The sequence below is a fragment of the Dioscorea cayenensis genome, chromosome 3, assembly GCF_009730915.1.
Source record: "Dioscorea cayenensis subsp. rotundata cultivar TDr96_F1 chromosome 3, TDr96_F1_v2_PseudoChromosome.rev07_lg8_w22 25.fasta, whole genome shotgun sequence".
In the NCBI taxonomy this organism is placed as follows: domain Eukaryota; kingdom Viridiplantae; phylum Streptophyta; class Magnoliopsida; order Dioscoreales; family Dioscoreaceae; genus Dioscorea; species Dioscorea cayenensis.
This window is the reverse complement of record NC_052473.1, coordinates 3,161,320-3,179,341: the sequence shown is the minus strand read 5'-3', so window position 1 is coordinate 3,179,341 and position 18,022 is coordinate 3,161,320. Positions and strand designations below refer to the sequence as shown.

The window sequence follows — 18,022 nt, the reverse complement described above, 5'->3', positions numbered from 1 at the left end:
CAAAGTGGCCAATCATCAGAAATAGACTAGTCTATAACATGAGAGCAAGTATTGGGAAGAAGAAAGAGCGTTAAAACTAAAAAAAAGAAACATACGAAAAATTCCACCGGATGATGTTGAGAAATCACAATTTCACCTTAGATGAGGGATTATTTATTTTTCAAATCGGATGTTGAGTTATTATTTTTTTAAATTTAAATAATTATTTTAAACATAAATAAATCATTTTGAGAGGAGAGAAAGAAAAGAATGAAATTGCAACAAATGTGAATCAACCAAATTCTTTGGCAATGCATACCACATTATTTTATTTATTTATTTATTTTCAAGATTTGGACGGTTAAAATGGACCAATCACAAGGTGCCACCTTGCACATTTCAAAGATAGAAACAAAGAATAGTGTGCTTTCAACTTTGCATCTTCCCATTGCCACAAAGTATTATTCACTCCGAAGACCACAAAAAAAAAAAATCCACACCACCACCACCACATAAAACTTTTGCCTCTAGACACTCAATCAATCAATCAAACAAACAAGTAAACCAAATGAGCAACTCCACTCCCTCTTATCCCTCCTAACCTTCTCTCCAATCATTGACATCCCAACACTCCTACCTCTCTTTCTCTATAAGTTCATACAGCCAGCTTCCATTTGAGCAACTCCATCTCTTACTCCAACTCCACTTTTAGTTTTCTTTCTCTCTCTTGTATCAAGACAAGCATTGGAAACAATGGTACTAAGATTTATGGTTACATATATGAATGATGAATGGTTAGCTATAGTTACTTTTGTAGTGAAACATTTTGTTGGTGTTCTTGTGTTGAAGGTGATGGCAGGAGGAGTGCATGAAGTAGAGGATGATGATTTATCTGTCTATGATTTCAAAGGCCAACCTGCTGATAAGTCTCGTACTGGTGGTTGGCTTGGTGCTGGACTAATCTTGGGTAACTTTATACTCTCACACCCACACACATATATATATCTACACACACTTTTAGTGAGATTTATTCAAGTTGTTGAAGAAGAAGATGAATAATGTGTGTGTGTGTGTGTGTGTGTGTGTGTGTGTGTGTGAGAGAGAGAGAGAGAGAGAGAGAGAGAGAGAGAGAGAGAGAGATAACAATAGTTTTTCAGTTTAAAGATTTTTTTTAGTTTTAATTCAATTGAGTCATTATGGACAAAGAGAATATAAGTCAAGTTGTTTAACGTTAAAGTTGAATTTATTCATGTAGTCTTTGACCCAAGCTGTGTTTCTAGAAAGAATAAAAAGAAAAGAAAAAATTAGCCAAGATAAACCATTTGTACCGTGATAACTCATTACAAAATATATGAGAGGGGTGAAGATTTAAAACTTTGCTCCTTTAATATTATTTTTCAGTACTATTTACTAGTCATTACATGGTTTTTTTTTAGAGAAATAATATTTTTTCCTTTATAAAATTATATGATGAGAGATTTATATTTAGAGGGTCGTAAATCTTATATGTATGTCTTTTTTTATAGAGTTTGTAATTTTTTTTAAAAAAAACTATGTTTAAAAAAAAAATTAAAAAAAAAAAAACAGGGAAAATAGAAGAAGTAACATATTAATATAGTAGTGAAAAAAATATATTTATATATATGATTTGAATATGGTTTTAATATAAAATTGGACAAACCGAATAGTTTCTCACAATTAATGATGGTAATGAACAGGGAGTGAGTTTGCTGAAAGAGTATGTGTGATGGGAATATCAATGAATCTTGTTACATACTTAGTTGGAGACCTTCATCTCTCAACTTCCAAATCTGCCAACATTGTTACAAACTTCATGGGCACACTCAACCTTCTTGCTCTCTTTGCTGGCTTCTTGGCTGATGCTAAGCTTGGCCGTTATCTTACGGTTGCCATCTTCGCATCTATCACTGCCGTTGTATGTTTTTTTATCTATCACTCATTTTTTTTTTTATCTTATGAGAAATATGAATTAGTAAATAATTCGATTAATTCAACATTTAATTTTAATTGATGAGTGAAATACCAACTCTTTTATGTAGTTGGATGATTTTTTTCACTTTTATAATTACATTATCTTTTAATTATTATGATTTTCTTGTTTCATAAAGGGCTTAACGTTTTGCTAATTATTTCATGTATAATTTAATATGTTTTTTCAAAAAGTTCATTGAGAGAAAAGACAAAGAACTTTTAATCATAAAGTTATTATTTTTTTTTTTAAATTTTAAATAATACTTATGTTCCGTACTTGTTCTTTTCTTTTGTTTTAATCCCTAAATTTTCAAACTTCCTAATGAAAACATATATATATATATATTCTGATATCAACTACAAAATTATCATTTACAATTTCACACCGTTGGATTTTTTTTTTAAAAAAAAATTAATAATAACATGTATATTACAGGGGGTGATTTTACTGACAATAGCGACCACCTTAAATAATATGAGGCCACCAGAATGCGACAATTATCGACAAAACCACCATAACTGTATTCCGGCAAGCGGCAAGCAACTTGTACTACTCTTTATTGCTCTTTACACCATCGCTACAGGTGGCGGTGGCATCAAAGCCAACGTTTCTGGCTTCGGATCTGATCAATTCGATCACCGGGACCCTAAAGAAGAAAAAGCCATGATTTTTTTCTTCAATAGGTTCTACTTTTGCATCAGTATTGGATCATTATTTGCGGTAACAGTTCTGGTGTATGTGCAAGACAATGTAGGTAGAGGATGGGGTTACGGTGTATCTGGGGCGACAATGGTGATGGCAGTGATGATATTACTCATCGGAACACCGTTGTATCGGTACCGGAGACCGAAAGGGAGCCCTTTGGCAGTGATTTGGAGGGTGGTGGTGAATGCATGGAAGAAGAGATATGTTGCCTATCCTGATCATCCAAGCTTGCTCAATGAGTACCACACATCCAAAGTCCCTTACACTGAATATTTTAGGTACATCACTTTGTCCATCTTTGGAAAATTTCATTTTAATCTTTTTAAATTTCTATATGAATTTTCATTTATCTACATATTTTTGCTACTAAGTCTTAACAAATGTAAATAAATACCCCAATATTTTAGAAGCATACCAAAATAGTATACATATCATGTTTTTTAATAATTTTTTTTTAAATTTTTCATTAGTAACCATGAAAGCTTTTTTTAGTTTTAAACGGGTCAATTTTCTAAGTCATTAGGTTTTTAGTTTTGAACGGGTCAATTTTCTAAAAGTCATTAGGTTTGATCTAAGATTAGATAAATATAAATTTAATTAAAAATAGTTTATTTTTTTAATAAATGTGGACCGACACAAATAACATTCTAATCTTCTAACTGTTGAGTTGAGAGGGAGATAAAAATATCAATTGCCGTATTGAAGGGGTCATTCAAGACTTTCTAGTATGAATAACTTATTTTTTACACTATTTGATTTTTTTTAAAGAAAATTACTAATATTAGGTATAAGACTAAGGTTGGCAAGTAATTATCACTCAAATGAAAGGTGAAAAAGATCAATAACTTGAAACTAAATCAATAAAATGAGGACATTCTAGAACATCAATGTAGGCATGCTAGATTCATACTTTTGAGTCATGGCATCACACTTTGGGACAAATAGAAAGAATGCATGTGAAGATGTACTACAAGAAAGGCCAACCATGAATTATTGGTTGGGTTGGTGCATGAACTTCAAAATCATAGAGACACAAGAGGATCACTTGAGCACCTCTACAATATCTTGATTCTTTTTTCTTTTTCTTTGTTTATAAGGTTTTTTTTAGGTGAGACTTATCATTCTATCATTTATACTTTCATAGCTTTTTGCACCTATTAATTAATTAGTTTGTCTTGGTGATCTCACACCATGACCTACATAAATCATGTGAGTTATCTTCTTTGAAATTATAGGGATAAGTTTATGTTATTTAACATATATTGATATTTGTCCTCATGATCACTCCATAAAAATAAATAAATAAATAAATAAAAATAAAAAACAAGTAGATGTACAAGAGAATTACAATGAAATAATTAAATGATAATCAAAGACAGGCATACTAAATTATTGTTATGGAATGTGCATAGATAACAAGATGCATGAAATCTTTAGTGATGTAGCCAACATGTGATACTGTGCATGAAAAAACAAAGCCTTATTATTGTCTTCAAGCTCTTTGTCTGTGGGGGCAATTTATCTATGAATAGAGTCAGGAATCATGTCCATATATGGGTAGATAAAGACGTGGGGAAACTGAGAAGAAAAGTTAGAGAAAAGTTTTTATTTTTTATTTTTATTTTTTTTTGTCATAGAAAATACATAAAATATTTTTAATGTTAATACTAAATGTAAGAAAAAAAAAATTTCTTTGCAAAATAAAATGTTAAATATAGTAGTTGAACTGGCAAATATTGCATATGATATTCAACTGAATTCAAATATTTTATTTAACAGTATTTCTTGTAAAATAAAAGAAAAAAAATCTTTTATATTTATTTGCAAAACTAAAGTTTTTTTTTTAAATATTTAATTTTTCATTGGAAAAATGGTCAACCCATTTGTGTTATATTATGTTAGCTTATTGTTTTATTATTATAATAAAAAAAATCTTACACTGAAACACTAAAATTAAAAACTTTATAACTATATATACATATACTAAACATCATTCACAGACGTAATAAAAAAGAGCGTGAAGGGGAGGATTTAAGGGAGGGTGTTGAATATTGATTCAACGGCCCCCACAGACAGTAATTCGGAAGAAGATATAAGCTCATATATATATATATATATATATATACAACCAAATTACAACAAATCTCAGTTTATATTTCACAATTCTTACACTCTATTCCTAATAAATTTAAGATTTTAGAATCAGCAAGACATGCAACATAACCTTGGTGTTCATTTGGCCATGCAGATGTCTAAACAAAGCAGCAATAACAGAGGAGACCTCCAATGGCACAACAAACAGAATCTCTGATCCAAGTTCAACATCAACAGTAACTGAAGTAGAAGAAGTGAAGATGATACTCAAGCTTCTCCCCATCTGGTCCACCTGCATTCTCTTCTGGACAATCTACTCCCAAATGACCACATTCTCAGTAGAACAAGCCACATACATGAACCGAAACATCGGTTCCTTCGTCTTCCCTTCCGGCTCGCTCTCCGTCTTCCTCTTCATAACCATCCTCCTCTTCACTTCGCTCAATGAAAAACTCCTTGTCCCCATCGCTCGCCGTTTTACACACAATGCACAAGGGATCACAAGCCTCCAGAGAGTTGCAGTAGGACTAGTGTTCTCATTGATAGCAATGGTTGCATCTGCAATTGTTGAGAAACAAAGGAGACAGTCATTTGTTATGGATGGGAATGCAATAAGTGCATTCTGGTTAGTACCTCAGTACTTCTTAGTTGGGGCTGGTGAAGCATTTGCTTATGTTGGGATGCTTGAGTTCTTCATCAGAGAAGCTCCAGAGAGGATGAAATCTATGAGCACTGGACTGTTTTTGGCAACCCTGTCAATGGGGTTCTTCTTGAGTAGTTTGTTGGTTTCTCTTGTGGATAAGGCTACAAATGGAGGGTGGATTAAGAATAACTTGAACAAAGGGAGGTTGGATTACTTCTATTGGATGTTGGCAGTGCTTGGGGTGATCAATTTCTTGGTGTTTCTAGGATTTGCTAGCAGGCATCAGTATAAGGTGCAAAGGGTTGAAGTGAAGAACCAGGGTGGATGTGAACTTGATGAATGGAAGGAAGATAATTTTAAGGAAAGTATCAATGTGTAAATCTTTGCAGGGTTCTTGTTTCGGTTTGTCGTATAAATATGCTATCTTGTTTGTTTGCTGTTCTCTTGAAGCATGAAATGCAGAGAGCTACAGTTTCCCCCTAGTTTGTCGGTAATTCGGATATTCGGGCTCAATCTAACCAACCTAAAAGCTTCAAAGATTCATTTTTTTAAATCATATACACATCAATAACAATTTGCCTGCACATTGATAAAGAAACAGCAAAAGTTTTTCAGTAAGAAGTAAACATATTGGATATTGAACATGGTATCTTTAATAACATTTACAGCAGTTCTTCAATCCAATTGACATTGAATTTGAGGACCATTGAAGGAAATCATTCGAGTATCAGAAGACTCAGTCACGCAATGAAAGATGAGTAATTTAAGGGAAGTATCAATGTATAATTTTGCAGGGTTCCTATTTTTAGTTCGTTTGTTTTATCTCTAGAAGCATGGAATGCAAAGAGCTATGGTTTTTTTTTCTAGTTTGTCAGGATTCAAGATATGGGCTTGATCTAACCGTCAAGCTGATAGAAGCCAAACCTCAAGTTTGAATATATATACACATTGATAGCAATTGCCTGCAAGATTGATAAGAAACTGAATATTTTCAATGCACAAGTTTCAGTAAAAAGTATTTATCCCTTGAAAAAACAAGCCTCAGTAAACAGTACATGTATTGGATCTCAAACATGTGATCATAGAAACATTCATAGCAGTTGTTTGAATTCCAATGACATTGAATTTGAGCAGCATTAAAGGAAATCATTTATCAGAAGATTCATTCAAGCAACTTATAATACTTGGGAACAAATAGATAGAGAAAAGTAAGAAAGGGTCTCAACATGGCAGAAGTACTACCCTATGCAATGCCCTCCCCTGAAGACTTTCCTTGGCTTCCTCCTTAATCACATAATTTTCAGGTCTTTCATGAGATATAAAAAATCTTGGAAAACCTATCACCATATTTTTCTCTTAAGGCAGAAACCACAATAATTCAAATGACCACGTCTATACAATACCATTGAATCATTTTTCAAAATAGTATTAAGACATTTTGTAACACCCCTTCTTTTCGGCTGACCAAAACAAACCTCAATCGTCTACACCGAAAATTTGGTGGCAAGGGGTGAGCTGCCGACTCAGTTAATATTATTCTTATGCTATTGTGTAGGTAATCATATAATAATACACAATTAATAATATACAAACAATCATAGCAATTACACCAATAATGAACATGTCACTTCAGTTGTCAAATCAAGAAAAACAAACAAACAGTTCATTATGTCAATTTAATTATCAAATTATTTATTTTTTTTCTCTACCGCCATCTCTTATTTCTTTTTATTTATTTGAGCTCTACTTAACTTGGCTAGGTATGTCCCATGGCCTAATGGTTCTCCCCGGCATGCGCTATCGTCGCCTATATGTATGAATACGCATCCCAATAACATCAACCCCAAGTACTGCTATCATCACCTATATGTAAGGACACAGTACCTTGGCACCCTATCATCACCTGTATTAATAGATATCAGTACCGTATCATCACCTATATGTAGGTGCAGAAAAAAACAAAAAATCACAACACATAATATCAATCTTTAGCCCAAAGGACACAGGCAAGCACTACTCATCTACCTTTTTCTAATTATCCCATATTTCAAATTTCAATCCAATTTCTTTTGATCACATATTCCCGTTATTTTCTTCCATTCACGTCTTATCATAATACAACACAAATTTTACTATGCCATTAATCCAAAACAATAATAACATATTCAATATCTTCATAAAATATAGGTAAGAAAATCATGCACCCTCTACTTCACTCTTATCTTGTTCTCTTGTTAATCGATATTGAATGTGAATAGAGAAAAATCAACGGCTTTGTGAAGAAAATAAGAGAATAATCTAGTGTTAAGAACAAATCTATATATAGATGTTTGTTTATGCACATTGATCACAAGGATGTTTTTTCTTTAATTCAATATTATCCTTTTTTTTATATATTTACCTCTAACATTTATATCATTTTTGTTTTAACCCTTGTAACTACTTAATGACTATTTAAAATTTTTTTTACTCAATAATTAAATTATTTTAGTATAAATACAGACAACAACAAAATTTTTAATTGTGAATTTAATTATAAATTTTAATTTCCGGGATGCTACACATTTTGGGGGTTTTCACTTATAGGTTGCAAGATGTGCTTACCCAACTAAACCCTAAGAATTTAATTCTACATGGAATCTGATTCCTAAGAATGTTAGGACGTACACCATATTAACAGATATTTTATTTTGATTTGTTTGGTATACAAAAGATTTAGACGGTAGTATAATCATATTACAAAACTAAATTCTCAAACTACACTTCAAGGTAATAATACATTTTAATTCATGAAAGATCAGGCTCTTCTACCAATAAAAAAAAGACAACAAATTTTAAAAAAAGTTGGACCAATTAATTGCAGCTGTCAAACATTGATTGGACTTCCTAAGATCACCTACTGAGCTACCCCTACCACCTAGGACAAATAATCTACTCCAAATGATTGTTTCTCGGATGCCACCTTGCTTTGTCATTGAGGTCCTCATGTCAAAACTACCTTCATTCCTGATGGAAAGAAGTGTGGCTCCCCTTTACATATAATTCTATTATGTTTTTGTTTATCTTTGTTTTCATGTATTTTATTGCTGCTATTTCATGTAATGTTGGCATGCAGTTCTTATTTTTAATAAAGCACTTATCTATCCATTTTAAAAACATTCTTGAATTTGTTTTTTTAACAAGCTATGCGTCAGTAGGGGTGTATTTGAGCCGAGCCGTTCGTGAGTAGCTCAGTATTTGGCTCGATAAAGGCTCGTTCATGTTTAGCTCATATTGTAAACGAGCCAAGCTTAAACATCATTTTCAAGCTCGATTAATAAACGAGCCAAGCTTGAGCAGCCAAAAGCTCGGCTCGTTTTGGATCGTGAACACAGCTCGTGACCAAGCTCATGAACAAGCTCGTTTATAAGCTCAATTGTGAGCTCGTTTATATATATATATATATATATATATATATATATATATATGTATATGTATATTAAGGTGTATATGTGATTATGTTATTGTTGTCAATTTGAGTTACACATATAGGGCTATAAACTACTATTCAAAGGCTAACCTCATTAAAAGCTCAGGTTAACTAGTTCATTAAGTTAAATGAGCTCATAAGATAAACGAGCCAAGCTTGAACACCACCAAACTCGGCTTATTAAATCTTGTGAAGAACTCGTTTATTGTATAATTAAAAGCTCGTTTATAGTATCATTTACAATTTTATTTGTAACAATCATTAATATAATCAAACTCAAATCGAGTTGAGTCACACTTGATAATGATTCATTAAATAAGTTTACTAAATAAAAAATAAAATATAAAAAAAAATAGTCAAGCCTTAATCAAGTTAGCTAGTCAAGTCTAAGCTTCGAATTTTTTTAACAAGTTGAGCTCGAGCATGAAGCTCGAAAGAAGCTCGATTAGAGCTCGAGCTCGGTTAAAACAGTAATGAGCCAAGCTTGAACATAAAAAATGAAGCTCGAAGAAAGCTCGGCTCAAGTTCAAGCTCGATTAAATAGTAACGAGCCAAGCTTGAACAAGGCAAAGCTCGACTCGGCTCGGCTCGTTTCCAGCCCTATGCATCAGACACCACACTCGAAGAATTGAGCTTAGTCTTTGCTTGAATGAAATGTAACAAGAGTTCATACTAATATGAGCTAGGATTCAAATCTACTATTTAAACAGAATGAATACTCTATACAGAGGACCTAATACTAATGAACTAAATAGTAGTTAATTCTAGTGATTTTTTAATATAATTATAATATATAGATTGAAAGAAAAAAAACAGTTGAAGGGATCCATGTATTTCTCTAACCAAATACAAAATCTTATAATACAGCATCCTCAATTACATCTAACAAAATATTGCAATATATTTTAAAATTTATGTATTTTCTAATAATATCATAACAAAAAATCCACTATATTTACAATTATATTTAACCAAACACCACTTTAAAAAAATTTAATACCATTTTATCATAATAATATTAATATTATTATTATTATTATTAAAGAAATCTAGATACAAAACACAGTAAAATATTAAAAGCAAGAGCACACACATGATTAAGAGCACACACAGAGTACCTTCAAAGAGTGCGGCGCAACGCAAGCTCCTTAAGCTGGACCACCAGCTCCGCCACATCCCTAAACGAGCTCCCACTTTCTCCGACTGCCTCCTCCGCCATCCTCCCCATCTCCCAAGCTCTCTTCCTGATCTCCATCCACCGACCCTCCTTCTTCTCCACCGACTCCGCCATCATCTTCCCCAACTCCTCCACATCTGGCACCATCTCCGGCCCTCCACCGCACGCCATCACCGCCACCCCCAATTCCTCCACCAAAACCTTCGCATTCAAGAACTGATCCGCCTCCATCGGCCACGCCATCAGCATCACTCCGGCCACAATCCCTTCCAGCACCGAATTCCACCCACAATGCGTCAAGAACGACGCCACCGCGCCGTGCCGGAGTATCTCCACCTGCGGCGCCCATCCCCGGACCACCATCCCTCTCCCCTTCACTCTCTCCTCAAACCCCTCCGGCACCAACTTCCGATCTCCGGCGACCCAATCGTTCCCAACACACCAAACGAATCGAGTTCCGCTTCGCTCCAGCGCGTTCGCCAACGCCAAGCCCTGTTCGATCCCCGGCGTGAACTGGCTTCCGAAGCAAACATAGACGACGGATCTCGCCGGAGAATCATCCAGCCACGTTGATAACTCCTCCGGCATTGGATCAGCACGATTGAATCCAGGGTGGATTGGGCCGACGGCGAAAACCCTAGAAAATCTCATCTCGTTCTTCAGATGCGATAGATAAACACCATCGATGGCGTCGAAGGTGTTGATGATGGCAGCGAAGGCGGAATCGCCGGCGATCATCTCGTCTTTTACAAATTGCCACTCCGGTGAGCCGGAGCCGGCTAGGTAGCGGCGGTAGAGAGAAGGTAGGTGAGAGAAAGGGAAGGAAGGAGAGCCAGGGATGGAAGGGAAGGAGATGGGTGAGTGGGAGGGGAGAGGGAGGTCGATCCAGAGACGGTGAAGGATGGAGATGAGGAGAGTGCCGGTGCTGTAAAAGACGAGATTGGGAACGGCGATGTCGGTGGCGAGATGGTGAGTCCAAGGGAGGAAGAAGTCGGAGATGATGGCGGTGGGGCGGTGAGAGCGGGACCAGAGGAGGAGGTCGTCGGAGAGGAGGGAGAGGGCGTGGATGAGGATAGAGACGTCGGAAGGGGAGGGGAGAGTGCGGACATGGTGGAAGGAAGGGGGGAGAGAGAGAGGGAGGAGGAGAGGAGTGGCGGATGGGGTGGAAGAGAGGAAGGGTTGGAGGAGATGGAGATTGGATGGAGTGGAGACGATGGTGAAGGAGAGAGAAGGGAGGAGATTGGAGAGGTGGTGGAGGAGGTGGAGGAGAGGGAGGAGATGCCCTTGGGCTGGGAAAGGGATTACTAGGAGATGGAGAGGTGGAGAAGGGTCTTGGTTTTCCGCCATTGATGGACTGAAATGAATCTTGGAGAGTGAGAGAGAAGGTGGAGGGTTTTAGTGTTCCGCCATTGATGAGTTGAAATGAAGCTTTGGAGAGTGATGAGAGAGAAGGAGAAGACTTGAGAAGACTGAAGACTTTAGGTGTGTTTCTTTTTCTTTTTTTTTTTTATTTTTATTTTTGATGGTGGAAAATGATTTAATATGCTTAAAAAAAATTTAAGTTGAATTTTTTATTAGGAAGATGTAAATGAATAAAATTTATTTATTAAAATAAATTAATAATTTTTTTAATTAAAATGAGCATTGCTATTTGCTAAGTAACGTATCAGGATAAGTACATATGAAAAATTTAGCTCTATACTATTTATACCCATTATTTATGAGAGTCGGAATTAGAACCCTCTCACTAATTGTATGAATATCTAATGTATAGAATTTTGTGTTAAGAGACTAAATTTTTGACTAAATATATACTCCACATATATATATATATATATAATTAGCAGTTATCTGTAAAAAAAAAAAAATTAATTCAAAAGAATTTTGTGTTTTAACTGAATTTTATAATAAAATGATTCAAGAAAAAGAATACTTAAAAAAGATAGTTTTGAACTTTTGCATGTGCGTGCAAAACAAAAACTATATTTATATATATCTATATATCTAAACGTACGGACCGTACGGGGATAAGTGGAGTAGTGCGGAGAAGTGGGCTTACGTTGATGTTTATGCAAATATTTTAGCTTTTTTTTTAAAATAAATTTTAAGGCTTTGCTGCCCGACGGTCTCGAGTATATTAGTTCGCTTCAACTGTACTGATCTGTGAGTGGACTTATAAATAATAATACATTAATATATTAGTCTACATGGTATCTTGATTTGAATCATTTAATTAATTATATACACTATCTAATAGATTACAACCGTTAAAGACTTCCAGTTAAATTAAAATTAGTTAAACACATAATGTACAATCATCTGGCATTCTCTCTATACTATTTATCTATTTTATCTACTGTGAAATCTCTGTCTCTTTGAGTTCTTCTCTCGCTTTTAAACCTTGGTATGTTCTCCGAGAATGTTTTCTCCTACCCACAGTGTCTCTTGATTTTTATAATTTTATTATTTTAATTGAGAATAATAAAAATATGATAATCATTTCAAGTGGAAATTGCTAAAAAAACCCTACAACTTTGCCAAATTGCCAAACAAACCCCCATAGTTTCGGAATACTCAAAAACCCCTTCCTTTTCAACTCCATGATTTTGAAACCCCCAAAGTACGTGAACTGACATTAAAGCGAGTGTATTTAAAATTTTATGGACGAAAATGCCTTTGCACGGGAAGTCGTGGCTGCACCCATTTCGGCGGTGTGAGAGGAAGTGGGTGGGTTTTTCTTAGGCATTACAATTGTTTGTCTTCTCTCAACTCGCGACTCAGCTCAACTCGCGTCTCCAGCTCTTCTCTTCCCACCCGACTCTTCCCTTTCCACGCGTCTCGAAGAAGAAGTCCCGTGCAAGTATTCGACGATTTTCACTTTCTGCGGTCTAAGGTATTCATTATGATTTTTTTGTTAACTATTACATTACGAAGAGACATTTTTCGGTTTTTGGTTTGTGATTTTGTTTTTTTGTTGGAAGACATCAAAGCTTTCGGGGGGATTAATCGTTTCAGGGGTTTTTGTTAGTCTGCAGGGAGATGTCTCGGCTAGGGTTTTTGTTTTTGTTTTACATTTTCGTCACGTATACTGATCGAAATGGTTTTCCGATTGTTGTGCTTTTGTGTAATGTTTATAATCTACGTTTACCACTTTCGGTTGATATGTTTTGCGATTGTAAAAAAATGAGGTCTCCGTTTAAACAATGAGCTTTACCGTTTAAGTTAGTTCGTCTCCGTTTAATTATTTGTATCTCCGTTTAATAGTATACGTCACTTTGCTTAAAAATGATATTAGTGTTTAAGAGCGAGTGTTTACTGGTTTAACAAATTACATTTCCGCTTAACAATGTCTTTGTTATTGTCGCGAGCTTGTGATTATGGCGGTCGATCTAGTTAATGGGCGATGCTACTTGACACCCTGTGAGTGGAGACCGTGGTCGAATTGAAAGTTCACATGATCCTCGACACTCGGGAGATCATCCGAAGGACACCGATTCGCAGACATTCTCGAGTTGGAAGTCAGTATACCAAGAGCGGGCCCTTCTTGACTCTCGTTGCAGAGATACGATAACCGCACCAATAAATTCGGGATCGGGAAAGCATCGCGACTTTTAGGCTCGAAGATGTGGCAATCGTTCTTGGCCTGCGTTGCGATGGGGAGGCGATCGTGTTTCGAAGAAGAAAAACACGGTCGACTTTCGAGAGAGGTATTTATCGAAGGCGTACGAGAGACACGGAGACTCCATCGGGAGCACTCTTCGACGAACTCGTTGGACGAGAGGGAGAGAGGAGAATTTTGCCAAACCATCGATGGTGTACCTCCCAGGGTACAATCCTCTTCCCAAATACCTCTCGCTCGGTTCCCTAAGCTCGGATCGTTGATTATGTCGATGATCTACCGGAATGGGGCGCTACGCGTGGGCATAGCGACGCACAAGTGGCTTATGGAGGACATACCACATGCCGCTACCCGAGTGCAATCTAGATGCTCGTGGGGAAGAAGACCAACACCGGGTATGTTAAGGGTTGCGGTGGCGCTTAACATCTCGGTTTTACTGAGTGACCGGAACCGGAAAGAAAGTCCGTTCTGCGAAGATCCCAAGGATCTTTGTGCTACGGTGAAAATACTTACTGGGAAGCAAGCGACGATAGAGACGAGTTTGTCATCTCTCGAAGGAAAAAGAGGTAATAATTCAAAAAAATATTTTGTTTAATCGTAGAGCGTTAACGTTTAACCATATCATTTACCGTTTAACTTTATTCATCTATCGTTTAACATTATAACTTACCGTTTAACTTTGTTCAACTACCGCTTAAACTTTTTAGTTTAATGTTTAATTTGTTTGTTCTTTCGTTTAACACAATAGGTTATAACGTTTAAATATCACGAGTTACGTGTGTAAATATAGTTTTAATTGTTTAAACTAAATAATTTCGCTAAGATTGTTTGCTTTACACATGCTAGTTTCTGAGATGGGATTCGGCGAATCTTGATGAAGAAGTATTTGTTCGAGCCGACCGTCGGTTGGATGCTATTGCTCCGAACCAGCTTGCTCAAAGGCAAGATGAGAGGCGACCTCTTCCCTTGCTTGCCCTGGGCGCTCGTTCTCCCGCTTCCGAGCCAAAATGCATTCGTCGAGGTGGAGAAGCCCTCCCCACCCCGCCTCGAGCCGTGGCTTCCCCCGACCATGTCGACCTGAGCGTGGCGGCTCCCAGCGGCACTAGGCGAGGATGTCACTGCAACTCTCATGCAGGCTTGCCAGATTTTGATGACCGAGTTCCGTTCAACCACAGCACTATTGTGTGGAAGAATGACTCTGTCAGCACCACACGGGCCAATCTATTCGACCTGCTCGAGGGGAAGGAGATGGTCGCGAGCGATGTGATGGACGCGATTCGTATGTATCTTGCAAAAGAGCGATGAGCGTAGTGCCATATCGTTATAAGAGGCGCGCTCCATCACACGGCCACCTGGCTTTGTTACGTGTCAAAGCGGGCGACGGCGCACATGAATCCACGATGGCTATGATTGGAGATGCTGCGCGCAACTTGCATGAAGTGGACATCGTCATCCTCCAGATAATTATGAGTGGCCACTTCCATGTCGTTGTCCTTGACAATGAAAAAAACAAGAATCTGAGCATTATTCTTCATGCCAAAGCGAAGAATACGATAAAAAAGCAGCTAGAAATGGTAAGTGCTTTAATAATTTGTGTTTGTGTAATAGTGTTCGGTAAATAATCGGCATTCTAATATGAACTTGTATATCTCGACAGTGGAACCTATTCGACCTACTGTATCGACATGGAGTTAGGGCAGTCGGCGACCGAAAAGTACCCAGCTTGTTCACGACACTTTGAAGCCGACGACGAAAAAGGAAGTGTCATTGCAGCGTCTATGTCATGCGGTTTATCGGCGATTACTACGCCCGGTGAGAAGCTACGGGTACATGCAGACCGGCGTCCCTTATCTGCGATTAAGGTATGTTTCCGCATACTTAGGGAGGGGAGGCGGTAGGCATCACGACCCAGGAGGGAGTCTTGCATGCGGGTTCTTAGTCATTCTTTCTATATTTGTATACACGATTCTTTCTTTAATAATCCAGATTCGATTTGTTTAACATACACTTTCGGTGTTTAAGTATATAGTTCATTGTGTAAATATCAATGTAATTGTTTAAACTCCGTTTCTTGTGTAAAAGCGAACCGGAGGGAGTGTGCATAGCGGGGTCATAGTCGTTGTATAGGTGTAATAGTTTCGAAATGTAAAACCGGTTTAAATTCAATTCATTTTTTCCGAAGAACATGACAAATTTTTGTCGATGTAAATGTACATGTATCTAAATTCAATTAAATTCATTCTGTTTCGTTTTTGAGGTTCCGTTCTTGTTGGATGATATTGTAGTCCCATGAGGTACATTATCGAGTAGGGTTCTGTTTCATTTTTCATTTTTCATTATCGGCTAATATCAACATTCATTTTAAGCTGTATAATGATAACTTTTTGCCCTTTAACTTTCGTTTTCTCTGTTTAAGTTTATGTTTTTTTCTCGTTTAAATTTAATATTTTCTCGTTTAAAATATCCTTATTATTTAATAATATCAATGTAATTACAACAAAAAAATATACTTAATATTTTTCTCGTTTAAAAATATCCTTATTACTTAATAATCTCTTATAGAATGTAATGTAATGTTCCGATTTTTTTATGTGCGACGGGAGTGGAAAGCGCTGGGGAACCGAGCGTGTATTAATGCAGCTGGGGAACCGCTAGCACCATCCCGTTAGTACATTTTAAGCGGATACAAATTTATTTTTAAAGCGATAAAAAAATAACAGTTAAAGCAGAGAATAAAAATATTTAAAACTTAAGAGATATATTTAAATATAAAGTTCAATATTTAAACAATAATAAGAAGTATATACACAATGCCTAGTCGGCACATGATTCATTCCACGATCTGCGATTGTGACACGAAAGCGTGGCAATGGCTACAACGCAACTTGCGGACCTCGGGACGCTACGACTCGATCCTCTTCGTCTCAGGACACCCGGGTTGCCTTCTCGTCACATGCGGTCGCAAACGCATGATTCGCGATTTTTCATCCATCGGCCTGTCGTTGTCCGGTATGGGGAATATAGCTTCCTTTATACGCCATTTTTGAAGTCGAAGCTTCCTTCCACGATCACCCGGTGTTTCTCGTTCTTCGATAATTTGAAGTCAAAAATTTCTTTTGATTGCAAAATTCTAAGTGCGTCTCTGAAATGTTCAACGCCTTCAAAACATTGTCCAATATCCAACGACAACACTTCGACTTGATCGGATGAGGAAGGAAGGCATGCCACACCCTCGGGGCTCGCCATGATGTGGAACAAAAGCTGCGCAAATTCGAATTCCCCGCCAACACTTTAGTTTAAAGCGAACACGATCAATATTTAAACAGAGACGCAAAAATATTTAAACGATAAACATAAATCTTAAAGCGTTAAAACAAAAAAAGTTAAATAATAAGTTAATAAGTTAATCGGGAGACAATAGTGTTTAAATGGAAACTTGATAAATGTAAACGATGGCGAGGGGATAATAAACAATAATTAACTTCTACAACTATATAAACATAAACGAGAAGAAACTTACAACGAGAAGAACTCGTTTTCAGTAGGATACGATGCCACATCATCTGTCTCAACAACAAGATCAACAACAGAACATTTGAAGATGGAGTGCACGTGACACATGCGCTGGAAGTCAACCTCGTTTTATATGAGACATACCGTTTTATGTCCATCGGGTGTGATAAACTTCACCCTGACACGGGAAATATCGAGACCCCATCGCTCACATATTTCAGCTAACACTGATTCCCAAGAAGTCAGCGCCGTGAACATTAGCACTCGTCCCTCCCCGTTGTATCTAGCAATAGCACAAAAACTCTCCATAATTTAATCGGAAGAGCTAAAATTGAATACACCAAATGAGAAGAAGAAAAAGAAGAAGAAGAAGAACAAGAACAAGAACAAGAACAAGAAGAACAAGATATGAGCCTTCTAAACTTTGTTTGAGAAAAAGCAAGCAGGAGGCAAAAAAAAAAATTGAAAAACTATGCATAAAGAAAGTTATGATTGGGCGCCATTTTTCCCACCTTTTGCAAGGGCAAAAAAGGAATTTCATATCGTGGACCCACTTCAACTTACCGGCGGGGGGTTAAAAGGAATGTAAAATATAACGGAGGGCTGTCCGGGGTGTGCAAAAGTTGGAGGGGGTTTTTGGGAAGTTTTGAAAATTACGAGGGGTGAACAGTAATTTTCCCTCATTTCAAATACCTCAATAATAAAAATGTATACTATTAAAGCGGATTTGAGTTTTTCGGAAGTCTTTTAGGGTGATTTAATAAATGGAAATAGTAAATACTGGTAATTATAAAAAACTCGGGAAGTTTTTTTTTTTATGTACACTTGGT

General features: G+C 36.6%; 2 protein-coding genes across 3 annotated transcripts; one reads left to right on the top strand and one right to left on the bottom strand.

Annotated features, from left to right (window-relative positions):
- The first annotated feature begins 546 nt into the window (after nt 1-546).
- LOC120254670 (protein NRT1/ PTR FAMILY 6.4) lies at nt 547-5,894 on the top strand. Its single transcript, XM_039262737.1, has 5 exons — nt 547-735; nt 829-946; nt 1,698-1,915; nt 2,408-2,955; nt 4,926-5,894. Exons 1-5 carry the CDS (start codon nt 733-735, stop codon nt 5,791-5,793), a joined length of 1,755 nt encoding a protein of 584 aa, XP_039118671.1. The 5' UTR covers nt 547-732; the 3' UTR covers nt 5,794-5,894.
- Nucleotides 5,874-11,536, bottom strand: LOC120254680 (flavonol 3-O-glucosyltransferase UGT89B1-like). 2 transcript variants are annotated; one of them, XM_039262749.1, is made up of 2 exons: nt 10,002-11,536; nt 5,874-5,993 (listed from the first exon to the last, which is right to left on the bottom strand). In XM_039262749.1, the coding sequence occupies exon 1, from the start codon at nt 11,405-11,407 to the stop codon at nt 10,004-10,006; it is 1,404 nt and encodes a 467-aa protein (XP_039118683.1). In that variant the 5' UTR covers nt 11,408-11,536; the 3' UTR covers nt 5,874-5,993; nt 10,002-10,003. The 2 variants fall into 2 exon arrangements, with proteins under 2 accessions (XP_039118683.1, XP_039118679.1); XM_039262745.1 differs by lacking the exon at nt 5,874-5,993 and adding an exon at nt 6,924-7,317.
- Nucleotides 11,537-18,022: the final 6,486 nt, after the last annotated feature.

What these genes read in the sequence shown, in the direction of transcription:
- LOC120254670 (XM_039262737.1), top strand. An exon ending in TGGTGCTGGACTAATCTTGG is followed by an intron (nt 947 to 1,697) that starts GTAACTTTATAC and finishes GGTAATGAACAG; the next exon opens with GGAGTGAGTTTGCTGAAAGA. An exon ending in CCTTACACTGAATATTTTAG is followed by an intron (nt 2,956 to 4,925) that starts GTACATCACTTT and finishes TTGGCCATGCAG; the next exon opens with ATGTCTAAACAAAGCAGCAA.
- LOC120254680 (XM_039262749.1), bottom strand. Translation starts at nt 11,407, where the DNA reads ATGGCGGAAAACCAAGACCCTTCTCCACCTCTCCATCTCCTAGTAATC.